At 33.4% G+C, this 18,703-nt stretch overlaps 1 protein-coding gene and 3 long non-coding RNA genes across 4 annotated transcripts; 2 read left to right on the forward strand and 2 right to left on the reverse strand.

Moving 5' to 3' along the window:
- The first annotated feature begins 2,285 nt into the window (after positions 1 to 2,285).
- LOC142232209 (uncharacterized) lies at positions 2,286 to 2,761 on the forward strand. Its single transcript, XR_012721058.1, has 2 exons — positions 2,286 to 2,484; positions 2,552 to 2,761. It is a non-coding gene; the product is annotated as an uncharacterized LOC142232209 (long non-coding RNA).
- A 2,086-nt stretch (positions 2,762 to 4,847) lies between these two features.
- On the reverse strand, positions 4,848 to 5,712 carry LOC142228847 (uncharacterized). The gene is made up of 3 exons (XM_075299371.1): positions 5,582 to 5,712; positions 5,397 to 5,524; positions 4,848 to 5,296 (listed from the first exon to the last, which is right to left on the reverse strand). The coding sequence occupies exons 1-3, from the start codon at positions 5,657 to 5,659 to the stop codon at positions 4,936 to 4,938; spliced, it is 567 nt and encodes a 188-aa protein (XP_075155486.1). The 5' UTR covers positions 5,660 to 5,712; the 3' UTR covers positions 4,848 to 4,935.
- Positions 5,713 to 6,987: 1,275 nt separating this feature from the next.
- On the forward strand, positions 6,988 to 8,331 carry LOC142229264 (uncharacterized). The gene is made up of 2 exons (XR_012720371.1): positions 6,988 to 7,368; positions 7,872 to 8,331. It is a non-coding gene; the product is annotated as an uncharacterized LOC142229264 (long non-coding RNA).
- A 1,806-nt stretch (positions 8,332 to 10,137) lies between these two features.
- On the reverse strand, positions 10,138 to 17,380 carry LOC142229785 (uncharacterized). The gene is made up of 4 exons (XR_012720491.1): positions 17,153 to 17,380; positions 16,762 to 17,088; positions 15,812 to 16,647; positions 10,138 to 10,317 (listed from the first exon to the last, which is right to left on the reverse strand). It is a non-coding gene; the product is annotated as an uncharacterized LOC142229785 (long non-coding RNA).
- Positions 17,381 to 18,703: the final 1,323 nt, after the last annotated feature.

Genomic DNA, 18,703 nt, shown 5'->3' on the forward strand with positions numbered 1-18,703 from the left:
TTGTAAAATTTAAAATTTCCAAAATGTTACCAAATTATACTCAAAGAATAAAATAAAAAAATATTTTGAAAAAAAAACAAATATAAATTTTAAGATATTCCTAACCTACAATATCTTTAAAAATTCCCAAATGCGATATTTCAGGGGACTTTGTTTTTTTTTCATGATTATGGGTCTGCAAACAACTCTCTTTGGGTGCATATATCAGAAAATTCGCAGATATAATCCTCAATCAAATTAATTTATTCACAATCCTGTTTAAGTATATGAATAGGATATCGTAAAGCATGCTTACTGCAGGTCTACACTTACGGCATTGCGGGGATGGAATCTTAATACATTTTCGTAGTGACTTTAGAACTATATGGTTCACTATAAATGCTAACTAAACACCAAATGACATTTATTCATGAACACATTAGGCTTGTTTTAAAAATGTAGGCTTGTTTTAATACAAATCATTAATTTTGCATATGTCAAAAATCGACAAATTTTAAAAAATGTTTTTACACTACAATCGCTACAACAAATTTTCAATGTAAGTTAACGCCATCTACTAACGAAAAGTTCGTTTCCTCATATAGCCCATCTTGATAATGTTAATCTTCTGGCATAGCGCGCTATCTGTAGTTCATCCAGAAATAACTCAGAGAGAATGAAAATACAAGAGGACGAAAAGTTCTCTTCTGCGCAGGAAACAAATGTCAACCGTATAGATGTCGCATAATGCCTGCAGCTTTGGCATTACCGACGTTGCGGTCGAAGCGCTGTTTTGATAAATTCTTTATAGTCATCGGCAGTTATAATTTTAAATTGTCTGCCAATAAATATAATGGAATGAAAACATTTATAAATAAGAACATTTGTTACTATAACGTAGGTTCTAAATCCTATTTCCCTTACGTTTCGTAAAGCCGGCAGAGAACTGAACTGGGTGACGCCGACGCAAACTGTATGATATTTGAGAACGCCGACAAAAACTGCATGATAATGAGCTTCACAGTTTCGTTCTCTTGTGTTTTTATTCTCTCCGAATAACCAAAGATAATTGAGAAGAAGATGCAGTCTTGTCATAGCAAAACTGAAGCACCAGAGGTCTCTGCCAACAAAATATCATAATGTTTGCGTCGACGTGTCTCTCAAATGTACTGCTGTTTGCGTCGGAAAATATCATAACATTTGTGTTTTTCATAAATTTTTGAATAAAAACCCACAAAAGTAATACCAAAACGATTGTAGAAAATTAAAATAAAACGTATGTGTATTTTAAAGCGAATATTCTATATGGTTTTATGTGAATATTGCCGTTTTAAATTTATTCCTGGGCAGAGCTGCTTTGGAAAAAATTGACAAATAAAACAATTTTTTCTCATAGCCCTCTACACCTTGACATTTGTTTTCTCTTTATAAGAGCACAATGCCACATCATCTCATTCTTGAGGACGTCTGAAAACTATTTGAATTCAATAAGCTTTGAAAGATGGGATGAGGGTAAGGTCACACTAGGCTAATATTAGACCAAAATGAATGTCAAACTTTTTACTAGGACCATTTTGTAAATATCTAGATAGCGTTTTTGGAAAATACTCCTATCCCCTGCCAGCATTTCAATGTTCCATTTCATCCTCATCGCTACCACAGACTCGTAAGTGACACTGCAACAATCGCCAACTGTGATAGTATTTTGCCATCACTATTCGCATGAAAATATTTTGCCATCACTATTGTTACAAGAGCCATTTTATATTTTGTGAAACACCAAGCGCAACTGGCTTATTATAATTTATTTCAATGAAAACGAAAATAAAGTGCTGAAAACATAGTTATTACGCTTCAAATTGTGAAAAGTAAATTGGTTGAACAATTTTTGATTTTCCAAATGGAATAAAGTGATAGTTTTTCAAATATTTTTCCAGACACGCTGCCTCCATTGGGAAAGAAAGTACTGGCTGATAGACGCTACAACATTTAACTTACAACTTGTAACTCAACATCAATCTCTTATTAATGCATAAAAATGTGTTAAAATTGATGTGATAGCCGTATAAATGTTATATTTATGAGAATTTATAAATGTTTCATAATAAACATTTAAACAATCGTGTTTTGCCAGGCCATTTAATAATCTTAAAATTTGGAGTCCTAAATTTGTCCAGCATTAGCATTCATTGTGAAAAGATAATGTAGATCTCTGCTACACAAAAAGAAATTTGTTAGTAGACACAACAGACAATTTCAAAGTTCCATTTCATCCTCATCGCTACCACAGACTCGTAAATGTCACCACAACCATCGCGAACTCTGATGGGGAAGCATATCAAAAAGTACAAAATGTACATGAAAGTATTTTGAAAGTCACTACTGTTAGAAGAGCCATTTTATTTTTTGTGAAACGCCAAGCGCAACCAGCTTGTTATATTTTATTTAAATAAAAACGAAAATAAAGTTCTGAAAACATAGATATTACGCTTAAAATTGTGAAAGGTATATGGTGAACAATTTTTGACTTTTCAAATAGAATAAAGTGATCGTTTTTCAAATATTTTTCCAGGCACGCTGTCTCCATCGAAAATAAACAAACTGGCTGATAGACGCTGCAATATGTAACTTGCTACTTAAAACTCAACATCATTATTTTATTAATGCAAAAAATTATGTTAAATGTGATGAGATAAACCGAAAAAAGTTATATTTATAAGAAATTATAAATGTTTAATCAAATCAATAAACATCTACACAATCGTGTTTTACTTGACCACAATGATTCTTCTACAATTATCTTAAAATGCACTTTTTCTGATAGTTTGCAGGGGTTCTTAATGGCGTCCTTCAAAATTGATCTAAATAGGCACCTAATAATTGCACTGATGAGAAACTTTTTCGTAGTAACTTGGTGTGGTACAACTTCTCAATAGTGACGGCGCTTTTCCGACGAGTTTTTGATGTCGTATATTATATATGGGGATTCTCAGAAGCGCCCCCAAATTCAAAAAATGTTGGCAGGGTATGAAATGCTGGCAGGGATGGAGTATAACAGTTTTTCGTGCGAAAACTTGATCTTATGGTGTTTTCTTTTCTGAAAAAAGTGCTTTGCCTTCATTTTGTCTGTACAGAATGCGCATTTTTAAAATGTTACCAGCAACCTAAAAAAATGCTATCATTTCAGCGGGCAGAAAAGAATTCAAAGAATGAAACAGGGCAATCGCAGCACTCTCGTTTGTTGGCAGTGCTGAAAATGCCCGTAATTTGCCTCTATGCGTGGCGCTATTTTCCCAACAGAATTCGAAGCCTTTTCGCACTTTTGCCAGTTTTTTTAGAAAAGAACCTAAAAAGTACATTTTCCGGGCAAAATGCAAAAAAAGTGCGCATTTTTAACAAGAAAAGAAAACGCCATTAGGCTTAATCTTTAAGAACTGTTATTTCAGCTGTGTTGCGCTTGGCAACCCTGCCGCGAAAAACGGTCGAATGGAAGAATATCAAAAAAACAATTTGCAAAATTGGAAATTGTTTGGTAATTTAAAAGAAATAAGGGAAGTGAAAAACGGGTGATATTGTCAATCTATAAAAAAATTCCCTTTAATTCAAGATCATTTGAGGCAGTTCCGCCCGACTAAATTCATAGAACATATCCCAGATATTGGCCACTCTATAAGTTATGTTCGAAACATAATCGATGCCGGAGCTTGTTAATGGGTTCAATAACCATTTATCGATATTTTACTACGTCCGAAAATTTTTAACGTTCGTCCATCCGGATAAACTTATAGACTGGACGACGCATAAATAATTATAGATACTAGATATGTTTTTGAATTGAAGGTAAAAAATTAGCTAAAACCTACATCAATTTTAAAACTGGTCATCGACTTCATTCTCCGTCGGCAAAATGGGTTTGTTTTATTTTCAGAATGTGGTATTTTTCTCGAAAAGTTTGTGACATTTTGTACGGATAAAAGTACAGTGTGAACGGCGCATAAACAAGGTCCTGTTTTCATATCATGGCGTCGCTGTGCAGTGGAATTGAATATAACTACGTGTTTTAAAACAAAATATATATTTTTTATACTAATTCTTTACTTCAGCTTGTATTGAAACCTGGACGACAAATCCAGCTCACTTTACATTACACAAGAGCACGATTTTATTTTAGGTACTACATGGTGAATGCAACTCTGCTCTTTAGAGTTGTGTTCTGCTTCTCAAAATATATATTTTAATATTTCATGAAACCGAATATTTTTGCGCATTTATATTCACCGCATGTCTCAACCTATGCTTTTTAAAATATTTTTTAAAATTATAAATTCGATTATGTGATTTTGGGCAACAACGTCGATTAGTTAAATTTGTCCAAAAGAGGCGATTAGTTGAAATCAATAATATCAAAAAGTCAATTAGTCGAATTTGAAGATAACAAAAAGTCGATTTTCGGCTTTTGCATCCCTATATCTTCTATAATGATTATGTCAATATATCACTGTTTAAATTGGACGTATTATTTAAATTTCAGCTTCATTTATTACATTATAATGGTAGTAGCATTTATTTGCAACGTTCTTATACCATAATTAGTACGGAAAGTAACAGGAAACATATCTGACCGGCAAATATAACAATTTGCCATTCCGACTATTGTTGTTATTTTACACAGTACTGGAAAGGCATCCATAGTGGGGTCGATATGTCTAATTTATTTTCGTAGATTATACGTATTCAGTGTCTGTGGGATAATCCTCCCATTTATCATGGAATACGTCCTTGTGGTAGTGGTAGTGTTGTGTTCTCATACATGACATTTCGGCATTCCATTCAAAAGTACATACAAATGAGAAGATGCAACAGGATACTTACATTTCCAATCTTACAAAATCTTGAATGTTTATTGCTTGCTGCAATCACAAGCAACGCCTTCACTTGCAATCACATTTTCCAATTTCACTGTGCATCAGTTTCCAAAAAAATTGTCAAATCGTTAAGATCGTCCAATATATCAGTTTTGTAGAAAAATAAATTCTGTAGCAATTGAAGTTGTATGCTACCGATTTTCTCTCCATCTTCTTTCACAACAAAAAGACCATTCACTATTTCGGTATTATCGTTTTTTTGAATAGTTATTGCACGCAAATATTCTAGAAATGAAGCGGCACATAAACCAAGACTTTTGATAGGACTTGATGATAAACACGATTCCGATGATATTAAATCAGACACGTCCACCACAACAAAGTTTGGTAATAGTGACCATTCGCATAAATCCATCAATTTCTGTGTGATTTGCTCAATCGTGTTATAGTTTCTATTAAAAGGAAACAGGAAAAAATGGAAATTTTAGATACCTTGCTTGATTTAAATTCAAAATCCAAAATGTCCAACGTAAAATCCCTATACTATCTTACATTACTATAAAACGCTTCATTTGTTCCTTAGTTATTTTCATTCTTTTTATCGGCGACGAGAAAAAATTGAAATTTTTAGAGGTTATGACCAACACCAATGAGCCTTTCTTCACTTTTTGTAGACATATCTGAAAATACGATAGTTTACCGTTTATTAAAGCTTATGTTCAATTATTAAATATTACCTTATACATGTCGCTGAGAAATTCCTCCGAATCTGCACGAATTAATAAATTATTAATGTTTTTTGCCAAACAATTCATGTTGTTGTTTACTATCAGTATTGCATGCGGGCAACATACGATACATTTCGATGTTCAGTCAACTCGATCGATACAACCTTGTAATATGTACCATAAGGGCTGCCAATTTTGATAATTTTTTACTCAAAAATAGATTGCCTCGATAATTACAATAATAGCTCCGTTCGTGTACCCAGTAATTTTTCATAATTATGACAAACTCATACAGGAAGTCGTTCCCACTTTTTGTCAGAAAATGAGAGACAGAGTTGGGGACTCTGCAGCAACAAATGGTAGTCTTCCTTTGGATGATTTTTTGGGAAAGTTTTTTTTTGCAATTTTATTAAAACCATCCCTTTAATACGACGGCACTTCGTAGAATCAAAAACAATCGGTTACAAACTAAAACTTATCGGAAGCAGAGAATAAAGCCGTCGAGTCGCGCCCCCGACCAGTAACTGATAGTCTGTAAAGGACACCTTATATGGTCGGATAAACCCTGCGACACAACACGTTGTGGCGACAAATCCGGTAGTATAAGGTCGTGTTCGGCTGTCGCGGGGAAGTGTTGGCATAAAATCAAAACAACTTTTATTTTTACTGGTTGGGTGGTACAAAAAACATTGAGTGTAATACGGCGTTCTCACCAAGCATGTTTTGGGGTTTGAGATGTTTTCCCTTTATAAGCATTTCAAAACGAGTCGTTTTCCCCATACAAAAAATCATGTTAAAAGCACAAGTTTTCCTCCAAAACACGTTAATTTTATAATGTAAACGCCCCTAATTTGGAATATGCTCTGACTGAACATACTAATTTCAAAATATATGTCAAATTTTTAAAATAAATTTCATAGAAAAAATTAATAAAGAAAGGCTTTGGAGACCATAGGGACGTGAAAATAACTTAAAAAAATGTTTTCCCTTTGAGACCGCGGTATTTATTTGAACAAGCGGTGAGTATATTTGAATTTAAAGAAAATGGGAACTTCGAATTTCCATGGCAACCGTCAAACTTAAAACATCTCAACTCGGTATGAACGGTGAAATGTTTTAGAAAAACGAATGAGGAAAACGAGTCAGTGGGAACATAGCATAAGGGGATGTTCGACAAACATTATCAAAGACAAATTTATTTTTACATTAAAAACAGGCATTTCTGCAATGAAATTAATAATGGATCGCCAATTCTGGTTGAAAATTAAAGAAATATATAAATCTAAATCAATTTTAAGAAGAGCCATTTTATTTTTTGTGAAACGCCAAGCGCAACCAGCTTGTTATATTTTATTTAAATAAAAACAAAAATAAAGTTCTGAAAACATAGATATTACGCTTAAAATTGTGTGATGTCCGTAATGAAGATCACATTATTTTATTTATTTACATTTTCCTTTTTTGTTTTGCCCATTCTTTGAGTTAAGTTTGCGACACGTTACGCACACTAATTGAATGAGTAACATTCACAATAACACACTCGAATTTCATACCCAGTACGAAAACGTACCGCACGGGAACAAGATTGGTCCTAACGGACTGGAATATGGTAAGGGTACCTTTAGTGAAATCTTGAACAAACCCATCTTTCACTTGGTTTAACGTTGCGGAAAAAGACACATCAGCCCCTGGACAAAAAATTAGAAAAAAAAGTGAAGTATATATTTGAACTGATAGTGTGTTTTGTGGGTGATAATACTTAAGGAAATTAATAAAGGATTGGTGAAGTAAAAAAGGTAAGCATTTGCTGAATAATTAATGTAGGAAATTGTGACGATGGATTGAAATGGAATTGATTGGCAATTTGTGAGGACAAGCCACGTTTTTATGTAAAACATGTCTCAGCTTCAATCCATTAGTGATACATACATTTTACAATAGTTTTTGAGGTTAGGTTTTACGGTGGAAAAGAATGTTTGTTGTTCACGTTTAATTATACTTAACAGATTGTATAAAAATGTCCTTTAAATTATTAAGAAAATGCTGTAAAAGTGTGTTCACATATGTTCACATATGTTCATATTTGAAATAAATGAAAATCATTGTAAAATGTATGATAAATATTAATTTTGGCATTAGGATTTAATCAGAGTTCAGTGAGACATGCATTTCGAATTACACTGTAAAAAAAGGCTAACTGCAATGTTTCATTATTTCCACTATGTAATTTCTCTTTAATTTCATTACTAATGGAAACTAATTTTTGTGTTCCCAAATGTATCAATGTCCATAATGATAGGCAACTCATAATCATCTACAGTTTGGGAACTATTAGAGCGTAGACATAACCCGGTTCGACTCAGTGGTGGTGATGCTAGCTGTACTCACCACGTGTTTGAGACAGCACAGACACAGGGGTATGAATTCTTATGGTTGGCGAATTCAATAGTGGAGAGAGTTAAATATCCAGAGAAGGGAAAACAAACAAAGAAAAGAAGAAAAAGAAAAACATTTGTCCGCAGAAATTGGAAAAATTCCAGGTAAAGATGTCGTTGTCCATTTTTGTAATTGTCCCAACGTGTTAATTAACAAAATATAAAATATTTGACCTGAGTACCTTTGATATAACAATTTCTGTTGGAATATCGAAGGTGCTCAACAAATTTCTCTGAAAATCCACAAAAATTCTGAAAATTAATATGTAAAACATGTAAAATACAGAAAAAAAAGAAATTCACATGATATACAAAAAGAATCAACTTAATACTGTAAACCGTTAAACTACACTCCGAAAAATATACTTACCTGTCTGAAAAATATACTTACCAATAAATACTACAAAAAATTTGAAAATTCAAATATAAAACAAAAATATGCGAATACATTAAAAAAAAATCATATCAAAAAAAAAAAAATGTGAGATGATTTAAAACAAAACTAGAAAACTACAAACCGTATAACTACATTGTAAAAAAAAATATACAAATTACCAAATTCAACCAAAAACCAATAAAGCTACTATATGAATAATTTCTAAAACTACTAGTATATAAATAAAACGATTTGTTATAAGTGTAACAATTTTTAAATTATTGGATTAAAAATATCTAAAAATTTGTTAAAAAAATAAGATATTTAAATTTATAAAATTTAACATAAAAAGTTTGCTTAAAATCTTTACTGAACCCGTATATAAAAAAAAAACTGCAGACAATTTGTTAAAATATTTGACTATTAATCTTTAATATTTCAATTTTGTTAAAAAAAAAATATAAATTTTATTTTTTGAAATTATTATTTAATCTGAATATCATAAATATAACATAAATGTAATTATAAAAATTTAAAACATTTTCTAACGTCATATTCTAATTTAAAATTTATTAAATTAATTCTAAAAAAAATTATATAGGAATTTAAACATATATATATATATATACAAAAATTATAAAACAATAAAAATAAACTATATCTAAGAATGTAAATGTTTAAGAAAAAGAATCAAAATGTGTTAGAAATCATTTAAAAAAGGCTGAAATGTAACGGTCGTTAGGATACGATAGATGTACATTTGGGATATTTCTAAATTTTAATTGGCACAAGAAATATCACGGATGACAGAAATGTCATATGGGGAGGGCTTGCCAAGGAGACACAACATCTTTGTCTCACTTTGGAAATCCAATACATTTGAATTTTTAAACTCTTCAAGAAAATAAAACCTGGCATGAAAAAGCATAACCGTCAATAGCCACATCCCATCCCTGAACTAACTGGTTGAGAGAATCACCCATACCATTTCACTCATTGAGAGAAAATACCGAAAAAAAACATCAGAGCTGTATATGCTTAATTGCTATTTAACACCCTTTGCATACTCCCAGCTCTGGTTCAGAAAAACATACTGGTACATTAAATATTTTAAATGTAAAACCCTAAAAAGCGGAAAGAACCACCCCATCCGGCGAGCTAGGCCGCAGCATAACACCACTACGTACCAGGTTCGCTTTAATAAGGGGGTTGTGACATTTTTGGCGCCCAGCAACGTGGAGCAGTTGAGATGTTTATAGGTCCAGAAGCTGAGCCTTATTAACAAATATAGAGCTCAAACGAAAAAGTGGAAAACGATACTTACAAAAAAAATCTCCATAGACATTTTAACTCTAGCATACATCCAATTCAGTTTTCTCTTTCATCCAATAGTCCAAGCCTAACATGCGAATTTATTACGAATGTTGGATGTCACGGAAGGAACTTTAGCTCCATGCCGATTCGCAACAATATTCTGATAAAATCAAGTGTTCAGCCCAACTTCCTAATTAATATCGATTGCTTAAGGGATAATGAAGGCATAGTTTATTAAGGCTATAGAGCCAGATATAACTATTTGTTTCATTTTCTAAAGGCAAACTGATTATGATTTGGAATTTAGATTCAATTAATTAGTTTATATTTTTTTTAATGCTTTTTCAAACCTGTGTTTATTAAACCAATGACCTTTAATTAAACCACCAAGATTTAAAATTCAATCGAATTTTTTTGTTCGTTTATTAAAAAAACAAATATTTAAAATTTACAAACAATCAAATTTTTTTTTATATATTATAATTCTATCTTAAAATTAGAATTAAATTGAATATTTAAGAAAAAGTATATTTAATTGAAGATTGTTTTTGGATTTCCATAATTCTCGTCTCCGACCAGACCAGTTACCAAATTTCAGCCTTGCATGAAAATAATAGTATCTGAAAAGAAAAGAAAAAAAGATATTTATGTGTATTACTATATGTTTAGTTATTGTCTTACTAACAAAGATAAATTATACAAAAAAATATAACAAAAATAGTAGCTATATATATTTAACAAAAATTTAGTTTGTATATATGAATTTTGAAAATTTACAGAATTACAGATAACTTAAAAAAAATATATATATACATACATATATTTTTTCTAATCATTTACAATAATTTTTTTTATCGACCTCTTTATTTTGGATTTTACCAATTTCTACCTTTTTTACAACTTGTTCTCATACTTGTTTAATAAAATTTAATTGGAACAAAGACAGAGAAACATAGGAATTGAATTCGTCATGCCAGGTAGACAAGGACCTAATATACCATCGAGATCCTCTAGCAGAATAGCTGCAAGAAATAATAACCTAAACCCAAACGCAGCAACTTTTCGACCCAATTCCAGTAATTTGAGTTCGAACGCGAACGAGAATACTAATATCAATAATTCGGGACATAGAAATTCATCTGGCGCAGGATCTATAGCGGATAGAACAGTTGTAGATAGAGGTAATATACCACCTCTAATGTCAGTACGCCCTCAAAACGGTTTAGGCCCACAAACAACTTCCTCACCTGAATCTTTACATTCAATAACAACTCCTGAGTATAGTAGCATCACGGCTAGATCAATCAGGAGAGAATTTTCAAGAATGTCGAATCAAGACACAAGACTTCCAACTGTAAACGAAAATGTAAATTCAGAAGCTGCTGTGAACGCAGATGGAATAAGTTTGAGGAATTATGTGAGTGCATCAGTGGAAGCTGCACAGGCTGACATGATGCGTATGTTAGAAGACAGACTCGCAGTTATGATACCACAGGCTATTAGGGATTCTATTGATTCTCAGGGAAATCTTTCATTCGATAACTATAATCATAGACAAAATATATCGGCATATGGCCGGATGAATAACCGCCAACCCCAAGAACAACAATTGCCCAATTTCCATTCATCATTGCATGATACACCAAACCAAACATTGCCTCAAATACATCCTTCTTTTCCTCGACAACAACAACCGCAATCAATTCATAATGTACAAAACATACCACCACAATATTCGCCTTTTGCACCTAAGCCAATTACTCCTTTGCAATTGCAAAAGTGGGGGTTAAAATTTGACGGCTCATCTAAATCAGTGAGCGTCGAAGATTTCGTCTTCCGAGCTGAGTCTTTACGACTCGATTACAATTGTCCTTGGGACACTTTTGTTAAAGGATTTCACCATCTCTTGACTGGGAGAGCCCATGATTGGATTTGGCAATTTCGCCAACAAAATCCTGTTTGTCAATGGGATCACCTTAAGTACCATTTTATTAAAAAGTTCAGGAATTTCGAAAGCGATTTCGAAATCCAAAGACGAATCATGGAGAGACGACAAATGCCCTCGGAGACAGCGGATATGTATATATCGGAAATTGTCAAATTAAGAAACCAACTTCGAATTCCTATTCATGAACATGAATTAGTTCGTATCATGAAGGATAATTTAAAAGAGGGACTTGTTCAATTAATATTCCCAAAAGATATAGAGACAATCGACGGCCTTCTTGAGGAATGTAAGAGAGCAGAAAAGAATATTTTGAAAAGAATCTCTTACAGAAGACAAGATCAAAATTATAGACGTGTGAATGAATTGGACATTGGTGAAAACGAAACTTTAGAAGTGACCCAAGATGTGGAGGATTTATATCAAGATGCTGGACTAGCTAGACAACTTGTCTGCTGGAATTGCAAAAGAAATGGCCACACATTTATAGATTGCGCTGAAGAAAAACGGAATATTTTCTGTTACAGATGTGGGTTCGATGGGACCACATCGCCTAAATGCCCACGATGTATGGGAAACCCGAATCGGAACATGGCAAGAACTGGGCAGACATGTTCAAAATCCGAATAGACCCAGTAACTCACATGCGGAATCTAAATGGAAACTTTATTCATGAAAATAACTGTAATATTGACGAAAACGAGAATTTTGAATATTGTGATGGAAATGAAATTTCGTCAAATTCACAAAATATTCCCAATCATACCTACACGGAATCGACAGACATTTTTCAAAATGGATCTTTTTCGGACTCTAGTAAAGAAATTGAAAGTTCCTCCATTGGGAGAAATAATGACAACTCTTTGTTAGAAACAAATTCGAAATCTACACAAATTCTTCAACATGGAGTGAAACCGAATACAGGTAGTAAGATTTACCCTATAATTCCCTACGAAGTACGATTACAAAACTATATCGAGAAGAGAAACGAGATATTTCAGGATTTTATACCGAGAATGACTAAGAGGGTATCAAAGGCAAGAGAAAGGTACAAGAAACGGAAAAGTGAGAGGAAACAGATAGAATCGACTTGTTTATCTAACGAAAGGGATATTAGACCTTACATGGACATAAAACTAAATGGTGTTAAATTTCATGGCTTAATGGATAGCGGAGCGGCAGTAAGTTGCTTAGGCAGAAATTGTCTAGAGAATATAGAAGCCATGAATGTGCCAATAGTAGATTTTAAATCTACCATCAATACTGCTGGTGGCAATCCTTTACAAATCATTGGAAAAGTTAAATTATTAGTTCAATGTGGCGATAAGAATGAGGAAATGATTTTCTATTTGGTCCCACATTTAAAACAAAGCTTAATAATAGGCTATGATTTATGGCAAAAGTTAGGAATAAAGATAATAATGGATAACAGCTCCATTTGTGAGATTGAGTCTCCCGAACGGAACAACAACATGCATGAACTGACTCATGAACAAGAAAGGATTTTGGAGAAGGTTAAACTCTCATTCCGATGCTACTCGAAATTTGGTCTTGGCAAAACTAACTTGGAAAAACACTCCATAGACGTTGGAAACGCAACTCCAAAGAAAATGAGATATTTTCCAGTTAGTCCAGCCGTACAAAAACTCTTATATGAAGAATTGGATCGAATGATCGAATTAGATGTGATCGAGGTAGCAAAGAATGCGGAATGGAATAATAGAGTGACATTAGTGATTAAACCCAATAAAAATCGTTTATGTTTGGACGCGAGGGAGTTAAACAAAGTAACTCGAAAGGATGCATATCCTTTACCAAACATAGATGGTTTATTGGCTAGACTTGGTGACACATTTTACATTTCCGCCATAGATCTGAAGGACGCATTTTGGCAGATTCCTCTGGAGGAATCAAGTCGGCCGTTGACAGCGTTCACAGTCCAAGGCAGGCCACATTACCAATTTAAGGTAATGCCCTTTGGACTGTGCAACGCTGCGCAACGAATGTGTCGACTTATGGATAAAGTGATTCCTTCAGAGTTGAGAGACCGTGTGTTTGTGTACCTAGACGATCTATTGGTTGTGTCACCGAACTTCCAGGTACACATGGAAATGTTAAATGTTGTAGGGAATAAGTTGACAGCCGCAGGTTTGACCATTAACATGGAAAAATCGAAATTTTGTTATCGCGAATTGAAATACCTTGGCTATATTGTCGGAGCAGGTAAATTGAAACCTGATCCTTCAAAAGTAGAGGCCATAACAAACATAAAACCACCGAGGAACCAGAAAGACGTAAGAAAGTTTTTAGGGACTGTAGGATGGTATAGACGATTCATCCATGAATTCTCTACCCTCACAGCACCTCTCACGGACACTTTGAAAAAATCGCCTAAATTTATATTGACACCTGAGGCCTTGGATTCATTTGAAAAATTGAAAATTTGTTTAGTTTCGAGTCCTGTTCTAACGAGCCCAGATTTTGAGCGACCATTCTATATTCAGTGCGATGCTTCAAACGTTGGTGTTGGTGCAGTGCTTTTTCAAAAAGACGATAACGATGGTGAACATCCCATCGAATTTTTTTCAAAGAAATTAAACACTGCCCAACGTAACTACTCAACAACTGAAAAGGAATGTTTAGCCGTTATTTTGGCAATTGAACGTTTTAGACAGTATGTAGAACTTATGGACTTTACTGTCATCACCGACCATTCAAGTCTCCAATGGCTGATGAGACAAAGCGATCTCAATGGTCGACTTGCCAGATGGAGCTTGAAATTGCAAGGTTACAAATTTTCGATTGAACACAGGAAAGGAACCAAGAATATAGTCCCGGATATGTTGTCTCGCTTGAGCATAGATGAACTTTTAGTGGATAATAATGGCATAATCGATTTCGAATCGGAGGCTTTTAAAAGTGAGGATTATCTATCTCTTATGGATACTATTGAACAAAACCAAAACCGGCTACCAGACTTAAAAGTCTGTGACGGAGTTGTGTATAAAAGAGTTCGATTTAATCGAGATGATGTTGAATCAGAAGGCAGTTGTTGGCGTATTTGGCCTCCACAGGGATTGACCGAGGGGATAATTGTGAAATCACACGATGAGAATACTATTCACAGTGGTATGGTAAAAACATTGGAAAATGTTAGGCAATATTTTTATTGGCCATCAATGGTCACCCAAATAAGGGACTTTATAAATAAATGTGATGTTTGCAAGGAAGTGAAACATCCAAAACAGACGCTAAGACCTCCTATGGGTAATGAATTTGTCACACAAAGACCATTTCAAAAAATCTATATTGATTTTTTAGGACCTTACCCACGGACGAAATCTGGTAAAGCCTTTCTTTTTATAGTGTTGGATCACAAGACCAAATTTGTTTTATTAAAGGCTATGAACAAAGCGATAACAAAATCTGTAAATAAATTCCTGGTAGAAGAAGTTTTCCATAAATTCGGAGTACCTGAATTCATACACTCCGACAATGGAAAACAATTCTTATCGGATTCATTTCAAGATCTGTTGAGAATGTTTGGCATACGACATATTCGTTCACCAATTCACTCCCCCCAGGCAAATGCAAGCGAGCGAGTGAATCAAACGATTTTAAGCAGCATTAGGTGTTACCTGAAAACAGATCATTCCAAATGGGATGAAAATATTTCGAAAATAGAGTGTTCCTTACGATCTACCATACACTCGTCCACAGGTACATCACCCTATTTTGCCTTTACAGGATATCAGATGATAACACATGCTGATGCCTATAAGATCTTAAGGAAATTGAATGCTCTGGAGGATGGCGAAACAATGGTTTTACCTAAAGCAGACCAAATGCAAATCTTGCATAAAAAGATTAAAGGAAAATTACACGAGGCATATGAGCGAAATGTCAGGTCTTACAACAAGAGAAGCCGCTTTACGACATTTCATGAAGGGCAAGAAGTTTTTAGAAAAAATTTCGTGCAAAGCAATTTCTCAAAGGGGATAAATGCAAAATTATGTAGACCTTGGCTGAAGTGCCGAATTCGAAAAGCAATTGGAAATTGCCAATACGAAGTGGAAACACTAAAAGGTCAATATATCGGGGTCATACACGCACAGCATTTAAGAGTATAAAACAAAGGATACATATGACTTGCTAATAATAATTCTTACCGACAAAATCTATATGATCGGCATTCAAGGCTTCGGTGTAAAATTTATATTTTGGCATTCAATGTTCAAGGAAATATATCCATTTTTGTTTTGTTGACGCAGCACCTATGGAAAAGAGAAAACGACTTTAGTACAATTTAGATACTTTTTCGTAAACCTGAAAAAAAAAAGAAAAAGAATGAATTAGTATTTACCAAAATTAATATGAAATTCATAAAGAGGAAAACTTATCTTAGCTGAATTGTAGGAGGAAGGCATTGTCTCTTATTTCCGACATTAAGCATACATTGTTGTAATCGAGTCATCGGATAATGTCCACCATCGCTTCAGAAAGTTCGTAACATATGCCATAGACATTCCAACAATCATTCTCGCATGTCTTTATACATTTACAATTTTGCAAAATCCACCAATTCACACAAGCCACACGAAAATAGTACCTAAATTAGGAGAAACACATATCATTAAAGGAAACGAACGTGATATACCTGGATATAGGAAAATAATTAGAAATTGCTATATCTAAATGATTTCTCAAAAAAATACTTATCTTTTTTTGCAGTGTAAATAGTTTCCAATTTTAAATCAGGTACATAAATAAAACCTATAGCCATAGTCCATATACACATTTGCCAATCCAAACCAAATTCTTTGTAATATTAGTTGGGCCACAATAATTAGGTATATATTGTCTATAGCCACACACAAGAACGCAACAGGTAGAACAATTCACACTTGGAACAAACAAAACAACCCGTTTTATCCATGATAACTACCCATGGACACTGGAAAGACATCAATTGCTGAATGTTCACCAACAAGAAAATTCCTTGTACCTGTATAAAAATAAAGTGACATTTATGAGAATTGGTCAAGGCAATAACATTCACTACATTGAACAGTCTAATACCGTATAAACAAAAACCACAAAATTTCTCTACATAACGTACCTTTGTAACCACTCCAATATTTAAAAGGCATAATTACATCACAGACGACAACACAAACTATTATTTTTCATCTATCTTTCCTCTCTGGCACTTAAACAAAATCATGTCTATTTTGTCCACACGCACATTCACCCCAGTGGTTCAAATATAATGGGGCAATTTGCTTATATATTCTTACATTCTTTGGAATGTATTATGGCCGGCTATTCTCAAGAGCACAACGTCTATGGAACAATTGGGATAACAAGATTGGTTTCATTGACCGCAGACATCATAAAATTGTTTTTATAGAAACACTTCTATCATAGGAAATTCCATTCCATATACCTGTGTAGAAAGAGAAATACAAAATTTATGAAAATTGTCAAGACGAGTTATTGATATTTCTTACCTGTATAACAATGTAAACAGACACGGAACGCTTACAGAAATACACATATGATAAGACACATGGGTAATCTTTATGATTTCACTTTATTTTATTTTATATTCCCAACACTTTTAGCTACACTGATTTCGCAAAAAGTGATGGCTTTGTGATGTCCGTAATGAAGATCACATTATTTTATTTATTTACATTTTCCTTTTTTGTTTTGCCCATTCTTTGAGTTAAGTTTGCGACACGTTACGCACACTAATTGAATGAGTAACATTCACAATAACACACTCGAATTTCATACCCAGTACGAAAACGTACCGCACGGGAACAAGATTGGTCCTAACGGACTGGAATATGGTAAGGGTACCTTTAGTGAAATCTTGAACAAACCCATCTTTCACTTGGTTTAACGTTGCGGAAAAAGACACATCAGCCCCTGGACAAAAAATTAGAAAAAAAAGTGAAGTATATATTTGAACTGATAGTGTGTTTTGTGGGTGATAATACTTAAGGAAATTAATAAAGGATTGGTGAAGTAAAAAAGGTAAGCATTTGCTGAATAATTAATGTAGGAAATTGTGACGATGGATTGAAATGGAATTGATTGGCAATTTGTGAGGACAAGCCACGTTTTTATGTAAAACATGTCTCAGCTTCAATCCATTAGTGATACATACATTTTACAATAGTTTTTGAGGTTAGGTTTTACGGTGGAAAAGAATGTTTGTTGTTCACGTTTAATTATACTTAACAGATTGTATAAAAATGTCCTTTAAATTATTAAGAAAATGCTGTAAAAGTGTGTTCACATATGTTCACATATGTTCATATTTGAAATAAATGAAAATCATTGTAAAATGTATGATAAATATTAATTTTGGCATTAGGATTTAATCAGAGTTCAGTGAGACATGCATTTCGAATTACACTGTAAAAAAAGGCTAACTGCAATGTTTCATTATTTCCACTATGTAATTTCTCTTTAATTTCATTACTAATGGAAACTAATTTTTGTGTTCCCAAATGTATCAATGTCCATAATGATAGGCAACTCATAATCATCTACAGTTTGGGAACTATTAGAGCGTAGACATAACCCGGTTCGACTCAGTGGTGGTGATGCTAGCTGTACTCACCACGTGTTTGAGACAGCACAGACACAGGGGTATGAATTCTTATGGTTGGCGAATTCAATAGTGGAGAGAGTTAAATATCCAGAGAAGGGAAAACAAACAAAGAAAAGAAGAAAAAGAAAAACATTTGTCCGCAGAAATTGGAAAAATTCCAGGTAAAGATGTCGTTGTCCATTTTTGTAATTGTCCCAACGTGTTAATTAACAAAATATAAAATATTTGACCTGAGTACCTTTGATATAACAATTTCTGTTGGAATATCGAAGGTGCTCAACAAATTTCTCTGAAAATCCACAAAAATTCTGAAAATTAATATGTAAAACATGTAAAATACAGAAAAAAAAGAAATTCACATGATATACAAAAAGAATCAACTTAATACTGTAAACCGTTAAACTACACTCCGAAAAATATACTTACCTGTCTGAAA

The sequence above is a fragment of the Haematobia irritans genome, chromosome 3 (genome assembly GCF_050003625.1).
Source record: "Haematobia irritans isolate KBUSLIRL chromosome 3, ASM5000362v1, whole genome shotgun sequence".
In the NCBI taxonomy this organism is placed as follows: domain Eukaryota; kingdom Metazoa; phylum Arthropoda; class Insecta; order Diptera; family Muscidae; genus Haematobia; species Haematobia irritans.

Coding starts and splice junctions, on each gene's coding strand:
- LOC142228847 (XM_075299371.1), bottom strand. CDS start 5,659: ATGAATTGTTTGGCAAAAAACATTAATAATTTATTAATTCGTGCAGAT. Junction 5,525..5,581: donor TTCTCAGCGACATGTATAAG/GTAATATTTAAT, acceptor TCGTATTTTCAG/ATATGTCTACAAAAAGTGAA. Junction 5,297..5,396: donor ATGAAGCGTTTTATAGTAAT/GTAAGATAGTAT, acceptor TCCTTTTAATAG/AAACTATAACACGATTGAGC.